Below are 23,874 nucleotides of genomic sequence, written 5' to 3'. Positions count from 1 at the left end.
GTTTCAAAATCCAGAAGCTTGGCCTGTTTGTGGAGGAGGCTGAGGTCTGGATGGTTTAGGCTGTCGAGGATGTCCTCTCTGAGATGGTCTAGTCATGCGCCCTCAAGATGCAGGGGATAATACCTGCGTGGGCGATAAAAAGGTTTCTTAGGGTCTCTTCTGTTTGATCTTCTAGCAAAAAGGATCTCAGTAGTGACCGTTGATAATTGGCAGAGTCATTGTGGTCCTTCAATTGAGCCACTACATCTTGGATTTTTTCACCGAATAGATTGTCACAGGTAGTCTATCTTGGACCTCAGGTCTGAGGCTTTTAACCAGGCCCATCTTCCTGGCACTGATTCCTGTTGCTGACATTTGGGAAGCTGTCTTGAAGGAATCATATGCAGCACAAACTTCATGTTTACCAGCTTCCAGGCCTTTATGTAAAATGGCATTTAGACTGGTTTGCTGTTGAGGAAGTGTCAGCTACTTCCTGCACCTGCTTCCACAGGTTTCTCTGATACTGAGTCACAGAGTTGGTACGCAGCAATTCTTGACACCAGCATAGAGCCCTGAAACATTTTACGGCCTAAAATGTCTATGAACCTTTGATCCTTGCCAGGAGGTATTGATGAATGTGGACAAAGTCTCCTTGATTTCTTTTGTGCTGACTCCACAACCACTGATGTGGCAGTTGTGGTTTTTGGAATCCAGGTATGTGCTGAACAAGGTAAGTTGCATCTGTTCTATTTACTGGAGGAACAGTGCAGGGATGTTCCCAAAGTCGATGCTGGATATCTACTAGTACTTCGTGTACTGGGATAGCTAAGACTTCCTTTGGGGCATCAACAAATTGGAGTACTTCCAGTGTTTTTTTGTCTTGTCTCTTCTTCTGTAATAAAATCGAAGGGAATAGTCTCAGACATCTCCCTAACAAAATTGGCAAAGGAGAGATCTTCTGGGTGAGATTTTCTCCTTTCCTCCTGAGATGGCGGCTCTGAAAATATCCTCCGTGGATGAGTCAGTGCCTACGTCTTCCCACATATCAGAGGTGGTCTCTGGTCGAGATCCTGGATGAGGGAAGGTGGCTGGCATCGTAGGACATTCTGGCATGATGTTACCTTGATGTTCCTGGCGCGATTTTGTGATCAATTTTTTCGATGCCTGTGCAGGTGACGATTGGGTGATGGAACCAGTTGATTTTAAACAGGGTTCCCATCTTGTCAAGGCGAGCCCACCTACCCTTCAGAGTCATCTGGGCACATTTTGGACAAGTTGAGACGTGTGCTGAACAGAGGCACAGTACACAAACATTGTGTGGGTCGATAATTGACATGGTTCAGGGGCACTCGGGACATTTTCTGAAGCGTGTTACCATATTGGCAAAGTGAGGCCCAAAAACAGTCGATGGCCTGTGGACACCGGAAAAATGGTGGAAGCAGTACTGACTAGAACAGTGATTTTACTCAAACTAAAGAAAAATATATCCGATGGGAGACCCCTGTGAGGGAATATTTTACTGAAGAAAATTCCAATTTTTTTCCGTGAGGAAAATTGTGAGAAGTCTCAGAGCTCCTAACTGCAAGGCAAACTGTAGCGAGGAAAAAAAAAGAGACTGAAGGGAGACCCCTGTGGCTCAAGGGATCATGGCATGCTAGGCATGCTCAGTGTGCCAGTCAAAGCTTCTAGAAACTTTGACAAAGTTTTCCGTGATAGGGCTCCATCCAATGACACCCATATGTAAGGACTACCATCCTGCTTATTCTGGGAAAACCTATCGATCATGAGCCTTATTCCTGGCTTCCTTGCCTCTTCTGCTCTTACTCTCTCTTGTCTGTGGCACAGCATCAAGTGATTGCTAACTTGTTTTCTTCAGATATCTGTGTGCAGCAGATATGTGGCAGCAGATTATCTAGATTTTTTTGTTAAAACCTGTTTACTATACATTTTATTTATGTATTTATTTTTATTTCAGTGCTTTTATATACCGAGGTTTTTGCATTGTTGCTGAATGTAGTTAATGAGGGGACAAGGCAGACTTGGGAAGCTGGCAGATTTTAAAGGGAATAAACATTGAATTATTTTTAAATCCCTCATTCCCATGTTCAGTGTGCACCCTCTGGTTTTAGCTACTTTTTACTCAGTTTGGAGACTTTTCACAGTGAATCTGGAGCAAGAGCACAAAGCACACTGCAAGCACCATTGCAGTCAAAGCTTTCAGGAAAGCTGACTGTGGCAGATTGTAAAAATATGCAGCAAACTAATCATGATATTTCTACAATGACTGCACAATCAAGGGAGACTAGGGACACTGCTCATAAGCCTCTTCTGTTTGGCAGTTGCTAATTCTTGAATTCCTCTCATTGATAGTTAATGTATTTTTGCACCCCAGGTCATAGATTTCCACTTTGCTGCACAAAATACAGTTTTGAGAGAAGTTTTGCATTTTAGAAAACACCCAGAAATAAGAAAAACCTGTCAAGGAATGTGATCAAGCTTTCTGATGTAAATAATTTAGCGAGCTAAGTTGTGTGGCATATCATGCAATCCTTTTTGCCAGGCTCATGATAGGTGTGACTTTTTTTTTGTACACAAATATCAGGACATGTTTTTAACACTGTATGGATTTATTGTTTTCTTTTAGTCTGTTTTATTATGTTTTATTATGTTATGTTCTATTATTGCGCTCCTCTGCCGTGCTTTGCACCACCCAGTTCTTCTTTACCCTGTTTTTTGTAACTGCTCTTTTCCTACTCCGTTATCCCCTGTTACATGTAAACCGGCATGATGTCTCTGATGAATGTCGGTTAAGAAAAACATTAAATAAATAAATGTTTTAAGTTGTAAATTGCCTAGAACTTCGGTAGTAAGAGATTAAAGCAAATAAATACTAAAATAGTCTGTAAGGAGAACAGCAGTCTTTTATCTTTTATCCATTTCCTTGGTAATGCAATTTGAGATTAGCTTCTGTAATGTGCTCATTCATATTTCTTTTTTAAGCTTTCCACTCTAGTTTTGGCCATACCCATAATATGTCATCTAGTTAGCCATTCACCCTTGGGCAATGGTCCTCAGCCCTATCCTTGGAGATCCACCAACTAGTTTAAGATAACAATGAATATGCATGAGATATTTCCATATAATGGAATAGGAACCCCCAAGGACTGGTTTGAGAAAAACTAAATTCTGAACATTCTCAGCATGTGCGCCCCCTCCCCCCATACACACTAAAAAAAAAAAAAGATCTAGAGTAAGACTACTCCTTCAAATACAGACCATCAAAATTGGTGTAATAGTTGAACCATGTGTGGTATAAATCTTTTTCTCAAAATCTATACAGATGAATACAGCCCCATCTATATTCCTTAATTAAGATTATAAAAATAAGATTTTCTTCTAGCTAAATATTGCTAATGCAGCAGACTCAGGAAAGCATCAGCAAAGTACTCAGATTGTTAGTGAAGGTTTCTGGTCTCACCCTAAGTTGTGCCACTGCTGCCTTCCCTTCCTCACTTTCTTCATCCAATTCTTCATCACTCCACTCCCAACCGCCATCTTCCGTTTTATGAAGACGTCCACTGGAACCTGGGACTCTTCGAACCTACTCAAACACAAAAATAGCAATGTATTCTTCACTTGATTGACAAAAAAAATTCCACATTCACGATACTACTCAGATATGACATGGAACCAAGTCCAGGGTCCTGCCAGCATCTTGTAAAGTAAATTTATTTTTTCAGGCACTTCAAAGCAGATTACATTCAGGTACTCTAAGAATTTCCCTGTCTCAGAGGATTTACAATCTAAGACTATACCTACAGCAATGGAATTGAAGTGACCTGCCCAAGGTCACAAGAAGCAGCAACAGGTTTGGAACCCTGGCTTCCCTGGTTCACAGCCCATTGCACTTACCACTAGGCTATTCCTCCACAACTGAGGAGCAGAACCAATTACAGAAGTTCAAATAGAGAAGCTGCTTTCCAGTAACAGATGTTCTCTGAAGACAGCAGGTCACAAATATGGATCACCTGATTGTCCTCAGTGTTGAACTAATGGATTGTTCCAGACCTTTTTGGAAAGGGTAAACTGCCTCTGTGTTAATTCATATTGCCACCTACTCAGCACCCAATTTCATATAAAAGCTTTGTCTTCGAGGATAACTCCAAAGGGGTGGGGTTGTGTGTGATTGGTAACTGCTATATTCAGAAAACATTGCCTTCTATAAAGACAAGCTGATAGTCATACACATGAAACCTTCTAGGTAAGGAATGTCAACAAGAGAAACAAAAGGAACCATGAACAGGCAGGAAACATTTTTGTTGGGAAATGTCATTTTTTGATTTACAAAACAGCAAGGACAACCTGAAATAAATATGGGCCATAGGAGGTAAGAATTTGGGCTCTTTACCTCAGAGAGACCAAATCTATGTCTAGAAAATAATAGGAAATGAAGGTATGCAATGCTGCAGCCTTGCAAAATTCAATAGAATTAGATTTTAGATGGGTGACCGACCAGCATCACCATGGTTTTAATATTATGTGCCTTGTCATGCCCTCTAAGGTCAGACCAGTCAGGGCATAAGAGGAGAAGATACAATCATTCAATTAGAAATGGTATGCTTTATCATCACTTCTAGGTAATTATTCTAGCCACAACCCCCCAAAAAAACCTGAGTGAACTTTCTGTGGTCATGAAGGTAGAAAGCAATTTCTCTTGAAATCCAGAAAATGAAGAGCCCTTTAGAAAGATGGGCCTACAGAAAAAAAAGGAGGCATGATTGATTAAGCTTGAAAAACACCACCCCACCTTAAGAAACTTGGGATGTGTGCAGAGCATCACTATTATGAAGAAATCAAGTATAAGGTGGATAAGTCACTGGATTTGGAAATTACTGACACTGCAGACAAAAGTGTCCACCATCAAAAATATGATCTTCCAGGTGAGGTACATGAGTACGTAAGAGTTTAGAGACTTGAAGGAAACTTTAATCACATGGATAATAAGAGCAAGCACACATGAATTTGACAAAAAGACTGTACAGAAAGGAACATCAAATTTTTTTGTGATTAGTGCCAACTGCACTTAGGTAACCCCTAATAAGGTTGGTTTTTTTTGGTTGCAACACTGAAAGATGTAGAGAAGTACTCAAGAAATTATTTTCAGGGGCAAGAGAAGATATCCAAGGACTATCCATCATACCAGATAGTAAACTAGCTCCATTTAAAACCATACAAACATTAAATGAATGCATTTGAGAGGATTTCAGACACCCTTTAGGAGTACACAAGGGATGAACATTTAACCTGTGAGGGCCAGAGATTTCATGTTGAGTACATCAATGCTCCCTGGCTTTGTATGATTAGAATTAGGGGTCATTCCAATTTGGTTTCCCCTCAGGGATAACTCCTAAACTGGAAATCAAATCTGTCTTGGCTCGAAGGAACCTATGAGGATCATGGTTCCTTGGTCTCTTCTGAATCTTATAAAGCTTTTGGCCACCAAAGGATGGGAGGATACATGTATAGAAGACTTCTTCCCCAATGAAGGAAGAAAGCATCTGCAGATAGTCTACCTTCTCATCTCCTCTCTAAGGCGGCTGAACCATGTATATTTTGGGAATGCCCCATTCAAAGATTGCATGGTTGGGTACATCTTCATCCAGGGACCATTTATGGGAATCCAGATGTCAGAGTGCTCGCCAGGATATTGTCTCCTCCTGCCAAATACATGGCTCTTAGAGCCATTAGATAAGGATGAAACCAATTCTACACCTTGACAATTTCCTGGCACAGGAGGAAGGAATCTATTCCTTCCAACTTGTTCAGGTACAACCTGATTGCCTGTTCGAACTAAGAAATCTGTTGGCCACTTAAAAACCTTTAGAACATTCAGAATTGCTCATGACAGAAAGTGGATATACAACCTTTATACCTGGAGATACCAAGGTGCAAAACCCTTATAGATGAGCTCCCCAACTCAGGTTGGAAGCATATGTAGTTAAGAAATTAAAATCAAAGACAGATTTCAATGAAAAGAAGCTCTTGGTTGAGCATATTTACTACAACTATTTTTTTTTATTTTTTTTTTTATTTTTTTTTTAGCAAAAACATTTCAACTTGTCCTCATCTAAATTAATACAGATACAAATGTGATTTTTCTCTATCAAGGTGCAGTCAGGGTCATTGATATTCATCAAAACATCTCCACCTGTGAAACTGCTTCATCAATGTATGGTGTGGGAGACCTCTGGATTTTTGCAAGACTGCCAAGAAATATCTGATAAACCATACCACGGAGGATTTTGCACTGATCTTTTGGAAAGCATTCAGAGAAAACCATTCATTAAATATTAATTTAATGTGTCCGAGAAGCAGGAATCTATGCTTAAACATGGCCATCTCGGGACTTTAGTTGGAATTTTAAACCAGCTCTTCTATTTTGTGTTTTGAATTGCTGTTAACTGATAACACTGTAGATATTATGTATATGAGAAATAATAAGAAATTAGCTTACACTTAATTTCTTCATCTTCTCCCATCCTCTCTTCTTTCTCCTTACTTTACAGTTTGCCTACCTTCCCCTAATTTCTCAGTACTCTTCCCCCTCTTCCCTCCACCCCAGTACACCCTCCCCACCCTGTCCCTCTACCCCCCTCTTCTCAATCCAAACTCCTCTCATTCTACCTTCCTTCCCCTCTCCCCCTCCATCTGCCATCTGCACTATGTCATCGCTTCTTAATGGATATTGAAATTATTGTTATTCTATTTTATTTTATTTATATCTGCAAAACTTGTTATTAACATTTAATGTTATATTCCCTTCCTTGTCCCACTTCTTACCTCCCCTCCTTTCTTGTTCTATTGTTAACATGTTATAACTGTTCAATATAATTCTGTTCGATGTAATTTTTTTTTATTTTAGTTTATTTTAATGGTAGTGCTTTTTTGTGTCTTTTTAGAAAATTAATCCTCTCCTTGATCTCATCGCCAAAGAAATTCCCTCTAGTATATGGCATGTCTCCAAGCTTTTTCTACAAATTCTCATGGATACCAGTTGCTCACAACCAAAAAAAGCCTTTGTTCATCAATGGTCAGCTCTTGATGCTGTCTCAAAAGAATCACTAGGCTTTGCAATAGTTATTTTTCCAAAATTTACTTTAGTGCAAGATAGGAAGGCAGTCATTGAATTTGAGTCTTTCAAGATGTAATGCAAATATATCATGTAGGACAGATAGGATACCGTGCTGGACTGGAACATAGCATTATGATATTGTTGCTTCCTGAAATGGTCCAAGGTCAGATACTCACATCATGGGAGTGCAAGAGGTGCGTGTCATTTCTTGGTTTATTCATAGCAGATCTGACTCTCCTCCCTAACCCCAGATTGGTATTTCAACAGAGACTGGCTGAATCCCTCAGCCACATGGATGCTTAAGGACATCCAAGTACTTGAAGACCAAACAGAGATGGACTTGGGTTCTTCTTTGACCTTTAATTCAAATGAAATGGGTTAACCATTACCTGTATAAAATCTGAGAAGAAAAGATTAGATGGAGACCTTTTCCTGGTCTATAGAAGAGAGGGTTCCCAGGGCTAAGAACATAAGAAAATGCCATACTGGGTCAGACCAAGGGTCCATCAAGCCCAGCATCCTGTTTCCAACAGTGGCCAATCCAGGCCATAAGAACCTGGCAAGTACCCAAACACTGTCTATTCCATATAACTATTGCTAATGGCTGTGGCTATTCTCTAAGTGAACTTAATAGCAGGTAATGGACTTTTCCTCCAAGAACTTATCCAATCCTTTTTTAAACACAGCTATACTAACTGCACTAACCACATCCTCTGGCAACAAATTCCAGAGTTTAATTGTGCGTTGAGTAAAAAAGAACTTTCTCTGATTAGTTTTAAATGTGCCACATGCTAACTTCATGGAGTGCCCCCTAGTCTTTCTACTATCCGAAAGAGTAAATAACCGATTCACATCTACCCGTTCTAGACCTCTCATGATTTTAAACATCTCTATCATATCCCCCCTCAGCCGTCTCTTCTCCAAGCTGAAAAGTCCTAACCTCTTTAGTCTTTCCTCATAGGGGAGTTGTTCCATTCCCCTTATTTTGGTAGCCCTTCTCTGTACCTTCTCCATCGCAATTATATCTTTGAGATATCATGAGAATATTCTTCAAAACCAAACTTCTGACTTGTAATGGAATCACATGACTGCTTAGACTCTCTCAATAATAAAACCAATGAGTGACATCTGACTGGTACCAACCCTTGACTCAACTGCCTTTCGGTGCTGTAGATTAGCTCACTTGGTTCTAAACAGCTGAAGTTTCCTTATTAGCCTATTCAGCTCTGGCTCAGGGCACTCAGCACCAAACCAGACCCTTGGCTTTGAGAGCCCAGTATTGGCTCCAAAAGAGTGGCAGCAGCAGGTGGGTCACCTGATGCTCTAAGCGGATTGGGCTAGTCAATGCTTCTACTCCATACTCTCTACATGCTGAGCAACTGCCTCTGATTCTCCTCCAAAATTGTTCCTCAAAGACTGATTAGTCAACCATGTGACTAGCCTTAGCCTCAGATAAGGTCAGTTCATGTGCTCTCAAGGCATGTCAAAAGCCTAAAGTTGGCTCCCAATTGACCATCACAGCATTTGCACTCGATGACAGGCAGAATTAACCTCCAGGTTACAGTCAGCCACTTTGGAAGTTGGAGCACAACCTCCAGGATCCCCCAGATCTCAGAGCCATGCATCTAGGAGAATTGGTGCCAATGCTTCAGCTTCTTCAACAGATCTTTGGCACCTAGAGCCCAATGCCTAATATAAGCTGGGAGAATGAGAATATTATTTCTGGGGCCAAAGGATTTGATGTCTCCTCCTGCCCATCTGTGCCACGAGCAGATATTACATCTGCATCTTGCTTGCTGGCTCAGTGAACCAGGTTTTCAAAATAAGACTAGTCTCATCTTATGGATCTTAATAACCCTTTATGACATCTTAGCACAAATGTTACAAGGGGTCAGATTCTGATTCTTCCCCAAACATTTTTAGCAGGTGTAGTAATGATCTGTGATCTATCATTTACCTACACTTGAAGCAAACTTGAAGCCACTGGCCTTCTCCAAAATACTTTAAAAACTGATGAAGCAAAAATCAAAGGGACAATTTGAATGGCTACTAAAATGGTAAATGGTCTGTTATAAAGCATATGGGGACAGACAAAGATCTAAACCTGCATACCCTAACAAAAAAAAAAAAAAAAAGGCAGGCTTCTTTCAACAGAAAAGAGACTCGAGCAAGGAATCATGGGATGAAAGAAAAAAAAACTCAGAAGTTAAGTAAATATTTCTTTATAGAAAGGATGGTGGCTACATGGAACAGACTCCCAGTAGAGGGGTGGCCACAGACAGTATCTGAATTCAAGAAAGTACAGGATAAGCACAGAGGATATCTGAGGGAGTGATAGGGATTGTAGAACAGATGGTGTCAATAGGCAGACTAGATAGGAATGACAACAGAAAGACCATACAGCCTATGTTCATTTTTACTCCACTACCTGAGATGCAAAAAAAATATTAACCAAGAAATGTAGTAGGGGCCATTGGCCTAAGAGGGCACAATAAAGATCACAGAAAAAATAAAATATACAAGTACTAAAAAATCCTGGCTAGGAAACTAGCAGGGGCACAAAACATTTTTTGAAATACACTGGGAAGACAAAAATGAAAAAAGCCAAATGCTGATAAAGGCTAAGTTAACTGGAGAACAGTACTCTGAAAAAATACATCTATAGCACTGTATGGAAAAAAGTTGAGATGTACCTCTGTACCAGGAACTGCCATGCTTGCCCAGATAAATTTCTAAATGTTTCCAAGAACACTTGGGAAAGAAGTCTAATCTGTTCCAAGCGACAATGGCATCACTCATTTGTGTAAATGGTGATTCCACTTGTCTTCAGAGAAAACAATTTTTTCAAAAGACCTAAGGTAATAAGGGAATTTTAGCCAAGAGCCTGAAGAAATGAAAGGCTAGCAAAACTGAAGAAAAAAAGCTGTTAATTTTGGAGGACAGAAATGAACGGAGATAATGTGGAGCCTTTGGAAGCATGTGATCTACTGTGCATGGTTGGTGAAAGGTTTTTACCTTTCTAGAAAACTCTGGAAGAATTTGTTCACTGCCAAGCTCAATCAGGTGATCTGTGAAAGACTCAGCTGCTTGTCTTGAATTAAAAAATGTCTTAATAAAATGTGTCCTTTGGCTTTTCCCTGGATTTACTGTTCCTTTATGGAATAATGTGGGGGTTTCCCAAATCTGTCCTGGGTACTCCACAGCCAGTTGGATTTTCAGGATATTGACAATGATTGTGCATAGATAAATTGCATTTGCTGAAAGCCGAGTAATTGCAAAGTTCTCATGTATATTCATTGTTGATATTCTGAAAACCGAACTGGCTAAGGGACTCCCAAGACAGGTTTGGGAAGCCTTGGAATTACAGGTCCCAGGTAGGGAAAGATGCTTCAAGGAACTGCAATCAAGAATAAGAGCCAACAATAAAATTGTGGGTCTTTGTTTATTCATAGTTTTTCTGCCTTAGTAGTTAATGGGTCACTGGGATTTCTTGTCATAAGCAGTACATCCTGAGGATCCTGAACCACCAAATGGCTCAGCTTTGCTTAAATATTTCAAAGCCCTTATGAGGCACCATTATGAATAGATGGCATTCACTGCTGTGTGAAAGATATGATTAATTGCATTTGGTTCTGAATGAATTGCTAATGACAATATCATACAAGAGACAAGCAGTAAAACTTATGGAAAGGGCATCGTTTTAACTTGTTCACTCCATATAAAAGCTGAGACTGCACACAAGTTGCAATTTTAAAATCTTATATTCCGCATCTTCCAAGTGAATAGCATTCAGTGCGGATTACATATAAAACAATCAAACAAAATAAATCAAATATCCATAAATACAAACAAAAATTAGATCAGCAGCTATCACCCAAAAGCTTCTTTTAAAAGAATAGCCTTAACCTGCTTATCACTTTTATAATCACACTACTCGCTAAGTTGAGCTGGCTATGCATTCCACAAAACTGGTGATATACCTTTTTGGCTCTTTCAGTAATCGTTGGCGCTCGTTGCATTAGCTTTTCTTGTAAGAATTCCTTATTCTGAAAACAAAATAAATGTATTATGAGTTAGGTTTTCTACTCCATCTCTTGTTGGCAGTCTTCATCTGATGGTTTCAAACACATATTAGCACCAGAAGGAGTGAGTGAAAGATGGCATTCCACCCAAACTAAGAATTAAAAGCTAGCACGGAAACTCCTCCTACTGCAAGCTGATTTTGAGCTATTGTTTCAAAGGTGGGGAGTGTCTACATTTCTTGTCAATGCAACTCTACAAGTTAAGAATGTGATTTCACCAGGCAAAGGGATATAAGTTCATTAATATGGAAATAAGTCAGTTTGGCTTTATGAGGAATATTTGGCAACATCTGAGATAAAAATTTATTTTAAAATGCTTATATTTTAAAACTGAACTTGCTTCCTAGTATGTTGAATCAAACTGCAGAGGTTTCGTTGTTTATATTTTCAGGTTGATCCTTAATATTCCTGTAGGGGAACTGGCTTTTGCATGATTACAAGGCAGCAAAAACCACTTTGCTCTCAGAATTGGGGCACACATCCATTTGGATTACAGACACAAACTTCCCTTTTCCTACTACCTCAGTCCCAGTGGAATATTTCAAATCCTGCATTCTGGAGTACTTTTCTCTATCTGGGGGTTAGATGCTGAGGACCAATGGAAGAAAATACAGAAATTTACACTTTTGCCTTGGGCTGTTGGCCATGTTTCCAGGGATGACATTTCCTCATCCATTAGTAGTACAGCAGAAGTGTCAGACTTTAGACCATAAGGATGCATGAGAATATGAGGGGGGATTTTTCATGCTTATTCAGAAGAATCTTCGGGATAATGGATATTAGGTGTTCACTTATTTTGGTAGGATGGAAGGCAAAGCCCCTACTCTTTGGTTCTTGAAAACATGTACTCCCAGAAACACATGTGAAACAAAAGACACACTGAAAATATAGACAGGCCCCTGTAATGTCACAAACCATGCTTGTACATGTACCTATTTAAAACAAAAAAGTAGCAAAATACCATAAAGTAGCATTTTATTTAAAGATAAACACTATGAAACTCGATCTATTTTTATTTTCCTATTTACAGAGTAGGCCTATTTACAGAGTAGGCCAGATTTTAATACCTATGCGCGGGCATAGATTTGTGCGCACAACCCGGCGCACACAAAACTACACCCGATTTTATAACATGCGCGCGCAGCCACGTGCACCGATAGAATCCCTGGCCCTGCTGAGAGCAAGAAACAGGCTCCACCTCTCCTACCGATAGAAGGATGGAGAGTTCTGTCTGATGCATGACCTGTTGGGCGGATGAACCACATGATGGACATGGGGGAGAGTTTGCTGGAATCCTTCTGAAATTGAAACTGTACCCCTAACAAACTATGGTGAGAACCCACTGGTCCGATGTGGTGGTTCCCCAGTGGTGGGTGAAGTAACGAAGTCTGCCTCCCACTGGGGGATCCAAAGGAGGTACGTCCTGATCTATGCTCCCTCACCTCCAGTCAAAAGCTCATAGCCGGGGGGATATTTTTGCTGCTGGTAAAAGGACTTCCTGGATCTTGGCCTGGAAGATTTCCTGGCAGAGAAAGGAGTGTCTGAAGCGCTAGTGGAGAACTGTTGGAGGGTTTTGTGGTGGTCCTTCAACTAAGCCACTGCATCTCTGACCTTGTCCACAAAAAGGTTGTCAAGCTTCTCCTGTACCTCTGGACGAAAAAGTCGGAGGCCCAGAGCCAGGCCATTCTTCGGGCAGCGATGCCCATAGTGACTACTCAGGCCACTGTCTCAAAAACGTCGTAGGTAAATCTCACCTCATGGTTGCCAGCTTCCAGACCCTGCAGGATGATGGCAGAGGGACTCCTGTTGTGGCAACTCAGGTTCTGGACCTGTTTCCATAGGTTCCAGTTGTATTGGGTCATATACAACTAGTAGGTGGTGATGCGGGCAATGAGCATAGCGCCTTGAAAGTCCTTCCTACCCAGGGCATCTAGCTCCCTATGTTCCCGCCCCAGAGCACTCTGCCTTCTTGAGGGCGAACTCCACAACTGACTTGGGGGGGGGGGGGGGGGGGGGGGGGGGGGGGGGAGTGACGCCTCTCGAATTGCAAGGCCTGTTGTACCAAATAGGTGGCGTCTGCCTTCCTGTTAACAGGAGATATGGAGATCAGGTGTTCCCACATCCCAAGATGGTGGTCCTTGAAGATGTCATGGATGGGAACTGCCACCCGTGTCGACAAATTGGAGTACTTCAAGCATTGTCGTGCATCCTCCTCCATAAGGAGTTGGAAGGGAATAGCCTCAGCCATGGCCCTGACGAACCCCGCAAAGGAGAGATCCTCTAGAAAGGAACAGATGCCTTTCCTCTGGTGGGGAAGACTCAGAGGAATCATACCCCCACAGGTCATGAGGGCCTTCTTCACTAAGGCCATTGCAGAGCTTGTGCGAGTAATGCCTGTGGAAGCCCTGGCCTCCAAAGATTTCAAAGCACCAAGGGAATCAATGGTCTCCCAGGCAAAGGGGGCACCGGGAGCTGCAGGAGGCCAGAGGGTCTGGGCAAAGGCTCTGGGAACCAAGGCCTCAAACGCAGTACTGGCCACGTTTTCCACCTTGGAGAACCCAATGACAGGGATTGCTCCTGAGGGGGGCATCAGTGGCTACTGGGGAACCAAAGGTTCCTTGGCACTGGTTTCACTGGTAGGGCACCAAGGACATCCAGACGCTCGAGCAGAGGTGCCAGAATAGAAGGTGGAGGCTCTGGCACTAGCATGGGGATCAGGGGTGGCTCAATGCTCCGCAGAGCTCTGAGCACCAGGGTCTGCACCCTGTGGTCCAACTCCTCCTGAAAGTCCAGTGAGGCCAGGACTGAGGGAGGGGGACGAGGCTTCACCAGCACTTCCTTAGTTCTCCGAGAAAGCACAGTGCCCAACACAGATATCGGTGGGGAACGCCTGGAACTCCCGGGTATGTCAGAGGATGGTGCCTCCAAGCCACAGGGTCACTTCGGTGGCAGTACGGCAGCCGACAGCGACCAGTGTCTATGCTTGCGGGATCTCCCACAGTGCTCAACACCGCCTTTCCCCGGCACCGAGGAAACAAAGGATCACAATGCCCTGGAAACTGGTGATATCATGGAGGATCGATCACTATTCCCTTGATCTTTCGAAGATGCAGGAGTAGCGAGAAGGAGCATATCGAGGGGCTCCCTTCGACCACCCCCAGTGTCAATGACTCCGATGCAGGTATGGATGGAGTGGACTTTTTGGAACCGAAAATTTTCTCTATCATGTTAAGGTGCACACGACGGTCCTTAGGGATCATTTGGTCAGACAGCTGACACCCATGGACATCATGCAAAGCCCCCAGGCAGAGGATACAAACCTCATGCACATCAGTGATGTCATGGACCATGGGCACTGGGGGCACAGACGAAAGCAGGACGCCATGAAAAATACCCAATGTGCAGTCAATGGCCAGCAGCCACCAGGAAGTGGGATGCTGGGAATAAACCATGAAGCAGGGGGGAAAAAAGGTTTTTAAACCTACCGCGCCGAAGAAGCACCAACCGTGAAGGGGGACCCAGCGATGGGACAGGAAAATTGGTTTTTACCTGCTAATTTTTCTTCCTATACCACAGATCAGTCCAGACAAGCGGGTTTATTCAACCCTACCAGCAGATGGAGGTAGAGAACAAAACTTTGGACTCTGCCACATATACGAGAGTGCCACCTGCAGTCCCTCAGTATTAAATCGATACCCAAGCCAAGATAAGAAAAAATAAAGAGCGAATGAGGCTCCCTGACCAACTAGATAACCATGCAGAAAATGCTAAACCTAGAAATTGAAGCCAAAAAATGGTAAATCTACAGCAGTAGACCAAGCAGTCTTTCGGAAGAGATCCTCAAGGTGGGCCTCTGGACTGATCTCTTGGAGCATGGTAATTACAGGTTCAGAATACCCCCTCACACACTATCGCCTCCTCTCAAAAGCCAGGCCGCAAGTAAAAAAGCGATCCTCCCGATCGGAAAATTAAGGGCCCTGACTCAGGAGATCCGGTAAATGGGTCAGGCGTAGCGGTCCGTTCACTTCCAGCCGCAAAAGATCAGCGAACCACGGACAGCGAGGCCATTCCGGAGCCACCAGAATCACTGAACCCATGGGCCCTCTACATTCCTGAGTACCTTTGCTATCAGCGGCCACGGAGGAAAGACGTACAGAAGGACTCTGGTCGGCCACGGACATAAGAGGGCATCAAGCCCCACCGCTCCGGACTCCCTCCGGTGGCTGAAGAACCTTTGCGTCTTGGTATTGAGACTCGTTGCCATGAGATCAAACTGCGGGGTTCCCCACCGTTCACAGAAGCTCCCACTGCCCCAGATCCAACTGCTGCCAGCTGAGGTAATCCGCCTGGACGTTGTCGACTCCTGCGACATGGGAGGCGGCGATTCCTTTGAGATGAAGCTCTGCCCACTCTAACAGCAGCTGAGCCTCCTGCGCTACCATGGGACTCTTTGTCGTCCCCCCCCAGCGGTTGATGTAAGCCACCGTGGTCGAATTGTCTGAGAAAATTTGCACCATCCGATCACAGACCAAGGGTAGAAACTGCTCCAGAGCTCAGCACACCGCTTTAGTCTCCAGGCGATTGATGGACCATGTCTGTTCCGACGTCAACCAAAGGCCCTGAGCAGACCTGCCCAGACAAACTGCCCCCCAGCCCCGAAGACTTGCATCTGTAGTGACCACCACCCAATTCGGGACCTCGAGAGGTATCCCCTTTCTCCAGATTGTTCTGTGTCATCCACCAGGCCAGACTGGCCCTGGCAGACTTCGGCAGAGCCAGGGGCAGGAAATATTGTTGCAACAGGATTCCAACAGGACAACAAGGCTCTCTGCAGAGGCCTTAAATGGGCAAACGCCCAGGGCACCAGTTCCAATGTGGACGCCATTGAGCTCAGGACCTATAAGTAATCCCAGACATTCGGCACCTGTATACGAAGCAGACACGCTATCTGCCCCTGAATTTTGTTCACCCTGTAGTCTGTAAGAAACACTGCTCCCCTGGGTGTTGAAACTCCCAAGTATTCGAGGGAACGGGAGGGAACCAGATGGCTCTTCTGCACATTGATAACCCAGCCTAGAGATTCCAGGAATGACCGAACTCTGTCCACGGATCGCACACATTCCTCTAGTGACTTCGTCCGTATCAGCCAATTGTCCAAGTACGGGTGCACCAGCAATCGCTCCTGTCACAGCACCGCTGCTACCACCACTTTTATAAAGGTCCGCGGGGCGGTGGCCAGCCCAAAAGGCAGTGCTTGAAACTGATAGTGCTGTCCCAGAACCATGAATCTGAGAAACCTCTGGTGCTCCTGACGGATGGGGATATGCAGATAAGTGTCTGAGATCCAGAGATGCCAAAAACTCTCCTCCCCATACAACTGCAATTACGGTGTGTAACATCTCCATCCGAAAACGTGGTACCTTCAAACTCTGGTTGACTTTCTTCAGGTCTAGGATAGGTTGGAACGTGCCTTCCCTTCTTGGGCACCCAAAATAGATGGAATATCTGCCTTGTCCCTGTTCGGACACTGGCACTGGTACAACCGCCTCCAGACTTAACCGCTGAAGCGTTTCCTGGACCACTGCCCGCTTGCTTTGGGAAAGAATGTGACTCCAGAAAGAATTTTCTCGTCAGCTGCAGTCTGTCTAAGGTGTAGCCCTTTCTCACCATGTTCAACACCCACCGGTCGGAAGTGATCTTGGTCCACTCCCCGTAGAACCGGGCGAGCCTGCCCCCGATTACCAGAGATCAGGAGTGGATCTGCTGGATCTCATTGTGAGGACTTACCACCTACATCCTGGGTGGATCCGCCTCTAGATAGTCCTTTCGAGGGGCTGGAAGTTTGTTGCCTATGCGAGGACTGTCTTCGGGCCGAGGCCCCCGAGGGCTTCGTCTGATGAAAACGTCAGGACTCCCGAAAGAGACCAAGAAGAGAAAGGTTTCTGGCTAGACTTTCGATCCTCTGGCAGCCTATTGCCCTTTGTCTCTCCCAGCGACTTCAGACAATCAAGGTCCTCACCAAACAGCAGTTTCCCCTGAAAGGACAGATTACAGAGCTGCAATTTTGATGACAGATCCGCTGACCAGTTGGGCAGCCACAAGTGTCTGGACGCCACCACCGACACCACAGAGCGGGCCATGGTTCTCACCAGGTCATACAAGGCACAAAAACATGAATGTTCTAAAATGGCCAAGTCAAAGTCCAGATCTCAATCCAATCGAGAATCTGGCACCAGTTTTATGAGCATCCCTTTTCCTAACCTGACCACCAGCACATTTTATATATATATTTTTTTTCACTTTTCAGATCCTCCAACTTAATATTGCCAGGATATTAAGTAGGAGGAACTATAGAAAAGCAGTGTTTTCTGCTTTTATGTCAACTTTAGGGGCTCCTCAAAACTTAATGTCTGCTCCAGGGCAGGTGTTAATTTCTGAGGGTAAAAATGTGTACGGGCACATATTTTTATTTTTTTTTAAATCGGGATGTAATAGCTAATAGCCTTATCATGAATTTCATGTTATGAGCACTATTAGCTTTGTGGAGGGTTGGACGTGCATTTTGGATGCACTAATCCCCTTATTGCATGAGTGGTTGTGGATGCGGGTCCAACCATGGGTTATAACCAGTGCCCTCAGTTGAGAGCACTATTACATCGGCCCAAATGTCTTTTGGCAAACTAAAGTGAATCAGGGCGTCCCAACATTAATTTGGGATTTTTTTTTCCACATCATAAAACCCCTTTATCCTAAAGAAATAAACCCTTTCTCTGCTCTTAGTCCAGAATCTTAAAAGCCTCATTGTAAGTGTCACACCTTGGGGCCAATGTAGTAAATTGCGCAAAACCTGCCGTGAGTTTTTGCACAGGTAATTATGCATGGTTTTCCGCACTAATCATATGCACATATGTAATAACGGGCTTAGTGTATAAAAAATGCATGCACATACCCATGCAATAACCCTTGGCAGATTTTGCACAAGTGCATGCAAAAGGCATGTAAAGGAGGTAATTATCTATTCACAGGCTATGTAGGGAGTTAGAGATCAGTTGGTGCAGGTTTTGTTTTTTTTTTAAGAGGATTTTGGAGGAGTTAATTGACAAAGCCACAGCTCTGGGCAGCATTTGTGCTTGTCTATAGCTCCCAGACATCTCAGTCCATCTGTCCTGGCTCCTGCTCTCCCCCGGTGAGGCTGATCCATGCTGAGTGACCCTTGGCATCTGGCAAAGAAAAGGCTGCATGGACCCAGCCACACTAATGCCAGCAATGGAGTAAAAGGGCCAGTAAGAGCTGAAACTATTCTTTCTATAATGTGGGGCCGATGTAATCAGAAGTTAGAAATAGCCCTTGCAGGAATGCAATGTTTTTTTTCAATCGCACCTATTTTAACGTGGACTTTTCTCCCTCGTCTTTCTTCATCTGGGCTTTTATGCGGGTATTGGTACGTGAATTTGGTTTTGCACTTTTTTTGCATGTATCTAATTTGCATATCATCCCCTTATTGCATCATGCGGAGATGCCTGCTTTTGCCTTACGCACAAAAAAAGAAAATCCATGTAGAAATTGTGTGCCTATTTCAGTGTGGGTCTTATTACATTGGTCCCTTTGTGATTTCCGTCATTGCCTAGCAACACAGAGGATACAGCAACATTCTATTCTTTTAAAAGGAACAGCATGCAGTCACAAACTATAGCAAAATCTCCCTGAATTGCTATGTCGTCACAAAAAGAATTTATATTTAAGGATAGCTACACACACCAGGGACCGATTCCAAGGTTTTCCTACAGAATGTGGATATGAATGACATGCAGATTCACTAAAGTTCTGAGCCCCATTTGAAACGGAGGTCCTTCATGCTCAAAGTTTAAGATCACTTATTGCTCAAACAGGTGAAAGCATTTCTCTTCCCCTACCATAATAAGATTGTCTAATTTATCAAAGCTTTTATTCCCCTGATACAGCAAGCCCTTGACAAGTTTGGCAAGTCAAGTTCTACACTGAAGTGCACTGTGAGATTACAACCATGGAACGGAGGGTTTTTCCGAACAGAGGGCAGGGAGAGGGTGGGTGCGACCTTCTGTTTCAGAGCTGTGTTGGACTAGCTCATTTCAATAAACAATCTCAGTTTTTGCTGTTACAGCCAAACACATTTAACATAATTTCTTCAATGATAAAACATCTGGAATATTTCTTTGATATATCATAGCGTATTAAAACATTTAGGGGCTGTCGCAATAAAGTGCGCTGACCTTGCCGCATGGGCTTTACCCGGCCATGGACACTGCAAGAGTGCTGGACTAAATCTTTGTATAAAAATAAAATCCAACACCAAGGTATTCTGCCTGCAGATCTAATGCAGGAGAAAAGGGGATAAACACCTCCTTACTCTGAGCTCTCTTGGCTTTTCTGCTTCTTCTAGCCTCCACTGGGAAAATCTGAAATAGCCAATGGCAGCAACTTCTAATAGGTGTACCATAGAAAGAGTTCTCCAGTCTAGTTTGCTTAGCATGTTCCTTGTACTGGAAGACACTACTTAATATGGATCCTTTGAGACCCTTACAGATGTCACAGTGCCTTCTATTTATTATAATGGAGGAGACTTCTTGACATCACTACTTTGCTGCTGCCCATATAAAATGGATGCTCCCAGGAGCAGCAGGACACCATCTTCAACGTGAGCTAAGCCACAATCAGCTTTGATCTTATTTTATTAGGCAGGCGCTCTCACTTGATTGAACATGTTTTTGAACTATAAACAAGGTGGGGCCCCTTCAGAAAGTAAGAGGCATTTCCAATTATGTTTTACAATCCTTTTAACAGCAAAAAGACAGTCACTCTTACCTTTGCTTTCTGGAAAAATTTGTGTTTCAAAAGTTCTGCTGCTGTTGGCCTGAAAAAGAAGTTAGCTTTGTTAATTACTACCATTTTTAATTAGTGTGACAAGCTTAAAAGCACCACACTATCATGTCTGCAAACAATTTGTTAAGCATCCACCGAGTACCCACAGGACCTTCCACAGTCCTATTATATGAATAGCTTATTAAAATTCTGTGAACAGATCAATCAATATGAAAACTTGATAAGGTCAAACCACCAATCCATCCCTGTGCCCCCACCACAACCCATACAAGGTGTATTCAATGCACTTCTTACTACAAGAACTACTCAGCTCTGGGGGGGGGGGGGGGGGGGGGGGGAAATCAGATGGGAGCTGAAATACAGAGAGGGTTGATCACTTGGACTTGTGTCAGAAAGCAATAAAGGATGAAGCCGATAATTATCAAGCTATATAATTCCAGAGACAAAGTGCAATTTAAGGTGGCTACCTATAAGGTTGGCAAAATACTTTTTCCAATATACAAGAATCTGTTTTCTGAGATTTCTCCCCTGACTTTCAGCACCACCACCAAGAATTTATGGCGAGAAGGAAAATCAATCCTAACATCTGTAACCTTTCCTCATAAGGGAGCCATTCCATGCCTTTTATCATTTTGGTCACCCTTCTCTGTACCTTCTCTAACACAAGTGTATCATTTTTGAGATGTGCCGACCAGAATTGCACACAGTATTCAAGGTACAATCTCACCACAGAGCGATAATATACCTCTGTAACATACTCTGTTTTGTCATTTTCTTTGCAATAATTCCTAACATGTTTGCGTTTAACCGTCACAGCACACCGAACCAACTATTTCAATATTATTCACTATGTATTATGTAGTCCTGGAGCAGAATCATATGAAAAACCAAACACAAGTAAGATTGGAATTGAGGTAAACTTCAATTTGTTTTCAGAACAGTGGGTTCATGAGGAACTAAACAAAGTAGATAAGGTGATGGGGCCAGATGGGATACATCAGAGGGTACTAAGGGAACTTAAGAATTGTCCTGGCAGCTCCGCTGGCTTACTTTTTCAATGCTTCTTTAGAGTCTGGTGTAATTCCGGAGGACTGGAAACGGGTGGATGTCTTCTATTCACAAAAATGGAAGTAAGGAGGAAGCTGGGAACTACTGGCCAGTTAGTCTGACCTCCGAGGTAAGCAAACTAATAGAAATTGCTGCTAAAACAGAGGATAGTGCAATTTTTGGAATCCAGTGGATTGCAAGATCTGAGGCAGCATGCCTTTACCAGAAGGTAAATCTTGTCAGACCAATCTGATCAATTTCTTTGAATGAGTGAATAGAGTTGGATCAAGGGAGAGTACTAGATGTAAGTAAACTTGGATTTCAGCAAGACCTTTGACACTGTTCTGCACAGAAGACTTAATAGCAAGTTTTGCTTACTGTAAACTATTTTCTGTAAATAGCAGGATGAATTAGCCATGCTCAATGGGCAATATCATCAGGCAGCATGATGCAGAGCTGTCTCAAAGTCTGTTAAAGTTTTTGTGTACTGACTACGCACGGGTCTTCAAGCGCAAATGGTGGTGCCAGAACTCTCCCCAGTCGATAAAGCTAGTTGATTCAGTTTGAGTCACTGCTGTCCATGAAGTGGTTTTGCATGGCTAATTCATCCTGCTACCTACGGAAAACTGTTTATGATAAGCAGAACTTGCTTTTTCCATCGATAAGTGGGCTGAATTAGCCATGCTCAATGGAAAGTCCTGAACTGTATGTTGTAATGAAAGTATAACAACTTTACTTCTTAGTTTGTTTTCTTTTTTTTTAATTTATGCAACCTAGACTCCTTCATGGATAGCATGCTAAGATGTAGTGCTGCAGTTGAGAACTGCCACTCCTACTGAACTGTTAACTGTGGCTGCTTTATCTAGGCAGTAATGTGAGGTGAAAGCGTGACTGGATAACCAGGTGGCTGCTCTGCATACATCCTCTATAGTATTATTCAAGTGTGCAATTGATGCAGCTGTAGCATGCACTTCATGAGCCCTCACTGGATCTGGGAGGCAGGGCAAGTGTGCAGCATAGCAGTATTTAATACAAGCCTTGATCCAGTTAGAGTGTGTTCACTTTGTCACTGGGACACCTTATCTGTTTGAATTGTAGGAAATGAATAATTGAGATCCTTTTCTATGAGTCTTGAGTCACCCTTTTATAGTAAGCCAGAGCTTGTTTGCAACTGAGCACGTGAAGTAGTTTTCCCTTTTCATGCTTGTGAAGTTTTGGGGAAAAACATTGGCAGTGAGATGCTCAGATTCAAGTGGAATAACAGTACTGCTTTTGGTAAGAACTTTGGGTGGGGATGGAGGGGAACCTTACCATGGAAAAATGGAGATAAGGCGGAAAATGGACTAAGGCCTGGATCTTGCTTACTCTGTATGCAGAGGTTACTGCTACTAAGATTAACTTCCAGGTAAGGAATTTCATGGAGACTGACTCTTAAGGGTTCAAATGGAAGCTTTATTAGAGAGAACTATGTTGATATCTCAAGGAACCAGGAGCTGCTTAACAGGTGGTCGTAGGTGAAGAAGTCCCTTCATGAAGCAGTAAATTAGAGAGAGTGTAAGGAAATCGGAGCTCTGTTTTCCTGATTATGGTATGCTATGGTGCTCAGGTGCACTCCCACCAAAATGATTGCTAGTTTGGTTAGAGACAGATGGTGTAGATAGGAAAGTAAATGTTGGGGTTCGCAGGTGAATGGGTCCAGAGAATGATTCGTGCACCAACTGGGAATAGCAACACCATTTAAATTCGTACTTCTGGTGGGTGGATGGCTTTCTTGCTGATAGGACATCTTGAAGAGAGTCTGGTAGGTTCCAGTGTGCTAAGTCCATGCAGTCAACATCCATGCGGAGAGATTTATAGTTGAATGTAAAAGGATGGAGAATGCATCCCTCCTGGGTTGTTCCCAAGGTATTGTGGAGGGGAGGTTAAACTCTGTACGAGATGTGCACACCACAGCTGCCTCACCAAGCAGGGTCTATTAGAATCCTCTTGGTGTGCTCTCATAAGCATTTTTGCATTGTTTGGGGGATTAGCAGTAAAGGAGGGAACATGTAAAGTAAACCCTTGCTCCAGAACGGCAGGAAACAGTCCACTGCTTCTCAGGGGGGGTTGGGTTGAATTGAGCAGAAACTGAACTTTTCTGTTCTCCGTGTCAAACAGGTCTAGCCAGGGTTGACCCCCAACGGTGGAACAACTGCCTGTACCAGGGACCAATCATGTGAGCGAAATATTCTGCCGAGGTGGTCCACCTCCACATTCGCAATGCCTGTGGCATGATCTGCCCAGTCCCATATTTGCAAGGCCTCCTCACAGAGGGGCCATGCTCCTGTGCCACATTTGACAGAACATGGCTACTTGGCTGTCCATGTGGATCATCAAAGCTGTTCCCCCTTGAGGAGGTGTTTGAACGTTTTGAGAGCATTTCACATGGCTGATGGAGCATTATAGTTTGTTTTGATTCCCTGTACTGGAGAGCACCCCACACCAATGTGGAAACGTCCATCAGGATCAGTTTGTTTGGAATTGGATGTAAGGGGGAGCTTTCTTCTAATACATTTGGCTGTAGCCACCATCTTATTTCTTGTGCCACTGAGTTACTTGAATCTGTGTTGATAGCGGTTAAAGGAACTGGTACCATTGGCTTTTTAAACCCCATTGCAAACAATGTATATGGAGTCCTGTTAATGGCAGCTGCTGTACATGCAGTCCCATGTTCCCGAATATAACAAACATATGGCAAACTGTTTTGCACTGCGAAAGTCTTTTTGCCAAGATGTG

General features: G+C 43.3%; 1 protein-coding gene across 5 annotated transcripts in view; it reads right to left on the bottom strand.

The window, feature by feature from the left end:
* Window positions 1-23,874, bottom strand: part of OXSR1 (oxidative stress responsive kinase 1) — a 330,066-nt gene that overhangs the window by 92,041 nt on the left and 214,151 nt on the right. For all 5 annotated transcript variants that reach the window (XM_029588383.1, XM_029588379.1, XM_029588380.1 and 2 more), the window contains exons 9-11: window positions 20,035-20,083; window positions 11,092-11,157; window positions 3,458-3,580 (exon numbers count right to left, since the gene is read on the bottom strand). In XM_029588383.1, coding sequence (XP_029444243.1) covers window positions 3,458-3,580; window positions 11,092-11,157; window positions 20,035-20,083 — 238 coding nt within the window. The remainder of the gene's footprint in view (window positions 1-3,457; window positions 3,581-11,091; window positions 11,158-20,034; window positions 20,084-23,874) is intronic.

The sequence above is a fragment of the Rhinatrema bivittatum genome, chromosome 2 (genome assembly GCF_901001135.1).
Source record: "Rhinatrema bivittatum chromosome 2, aRhiBiv1.1, whole genome shotgun sequence".
NCBI classification, from domain to species: Eukaryota; Metazoa; Chordata; class Amphibia; order Gymnophiona; family Rhinatrematidae; genus Rhinatrema; species Rhinatrema bivittatum.
This window is presented reverse-complemented; position numbering and strand designations above follow the sequence as displayed.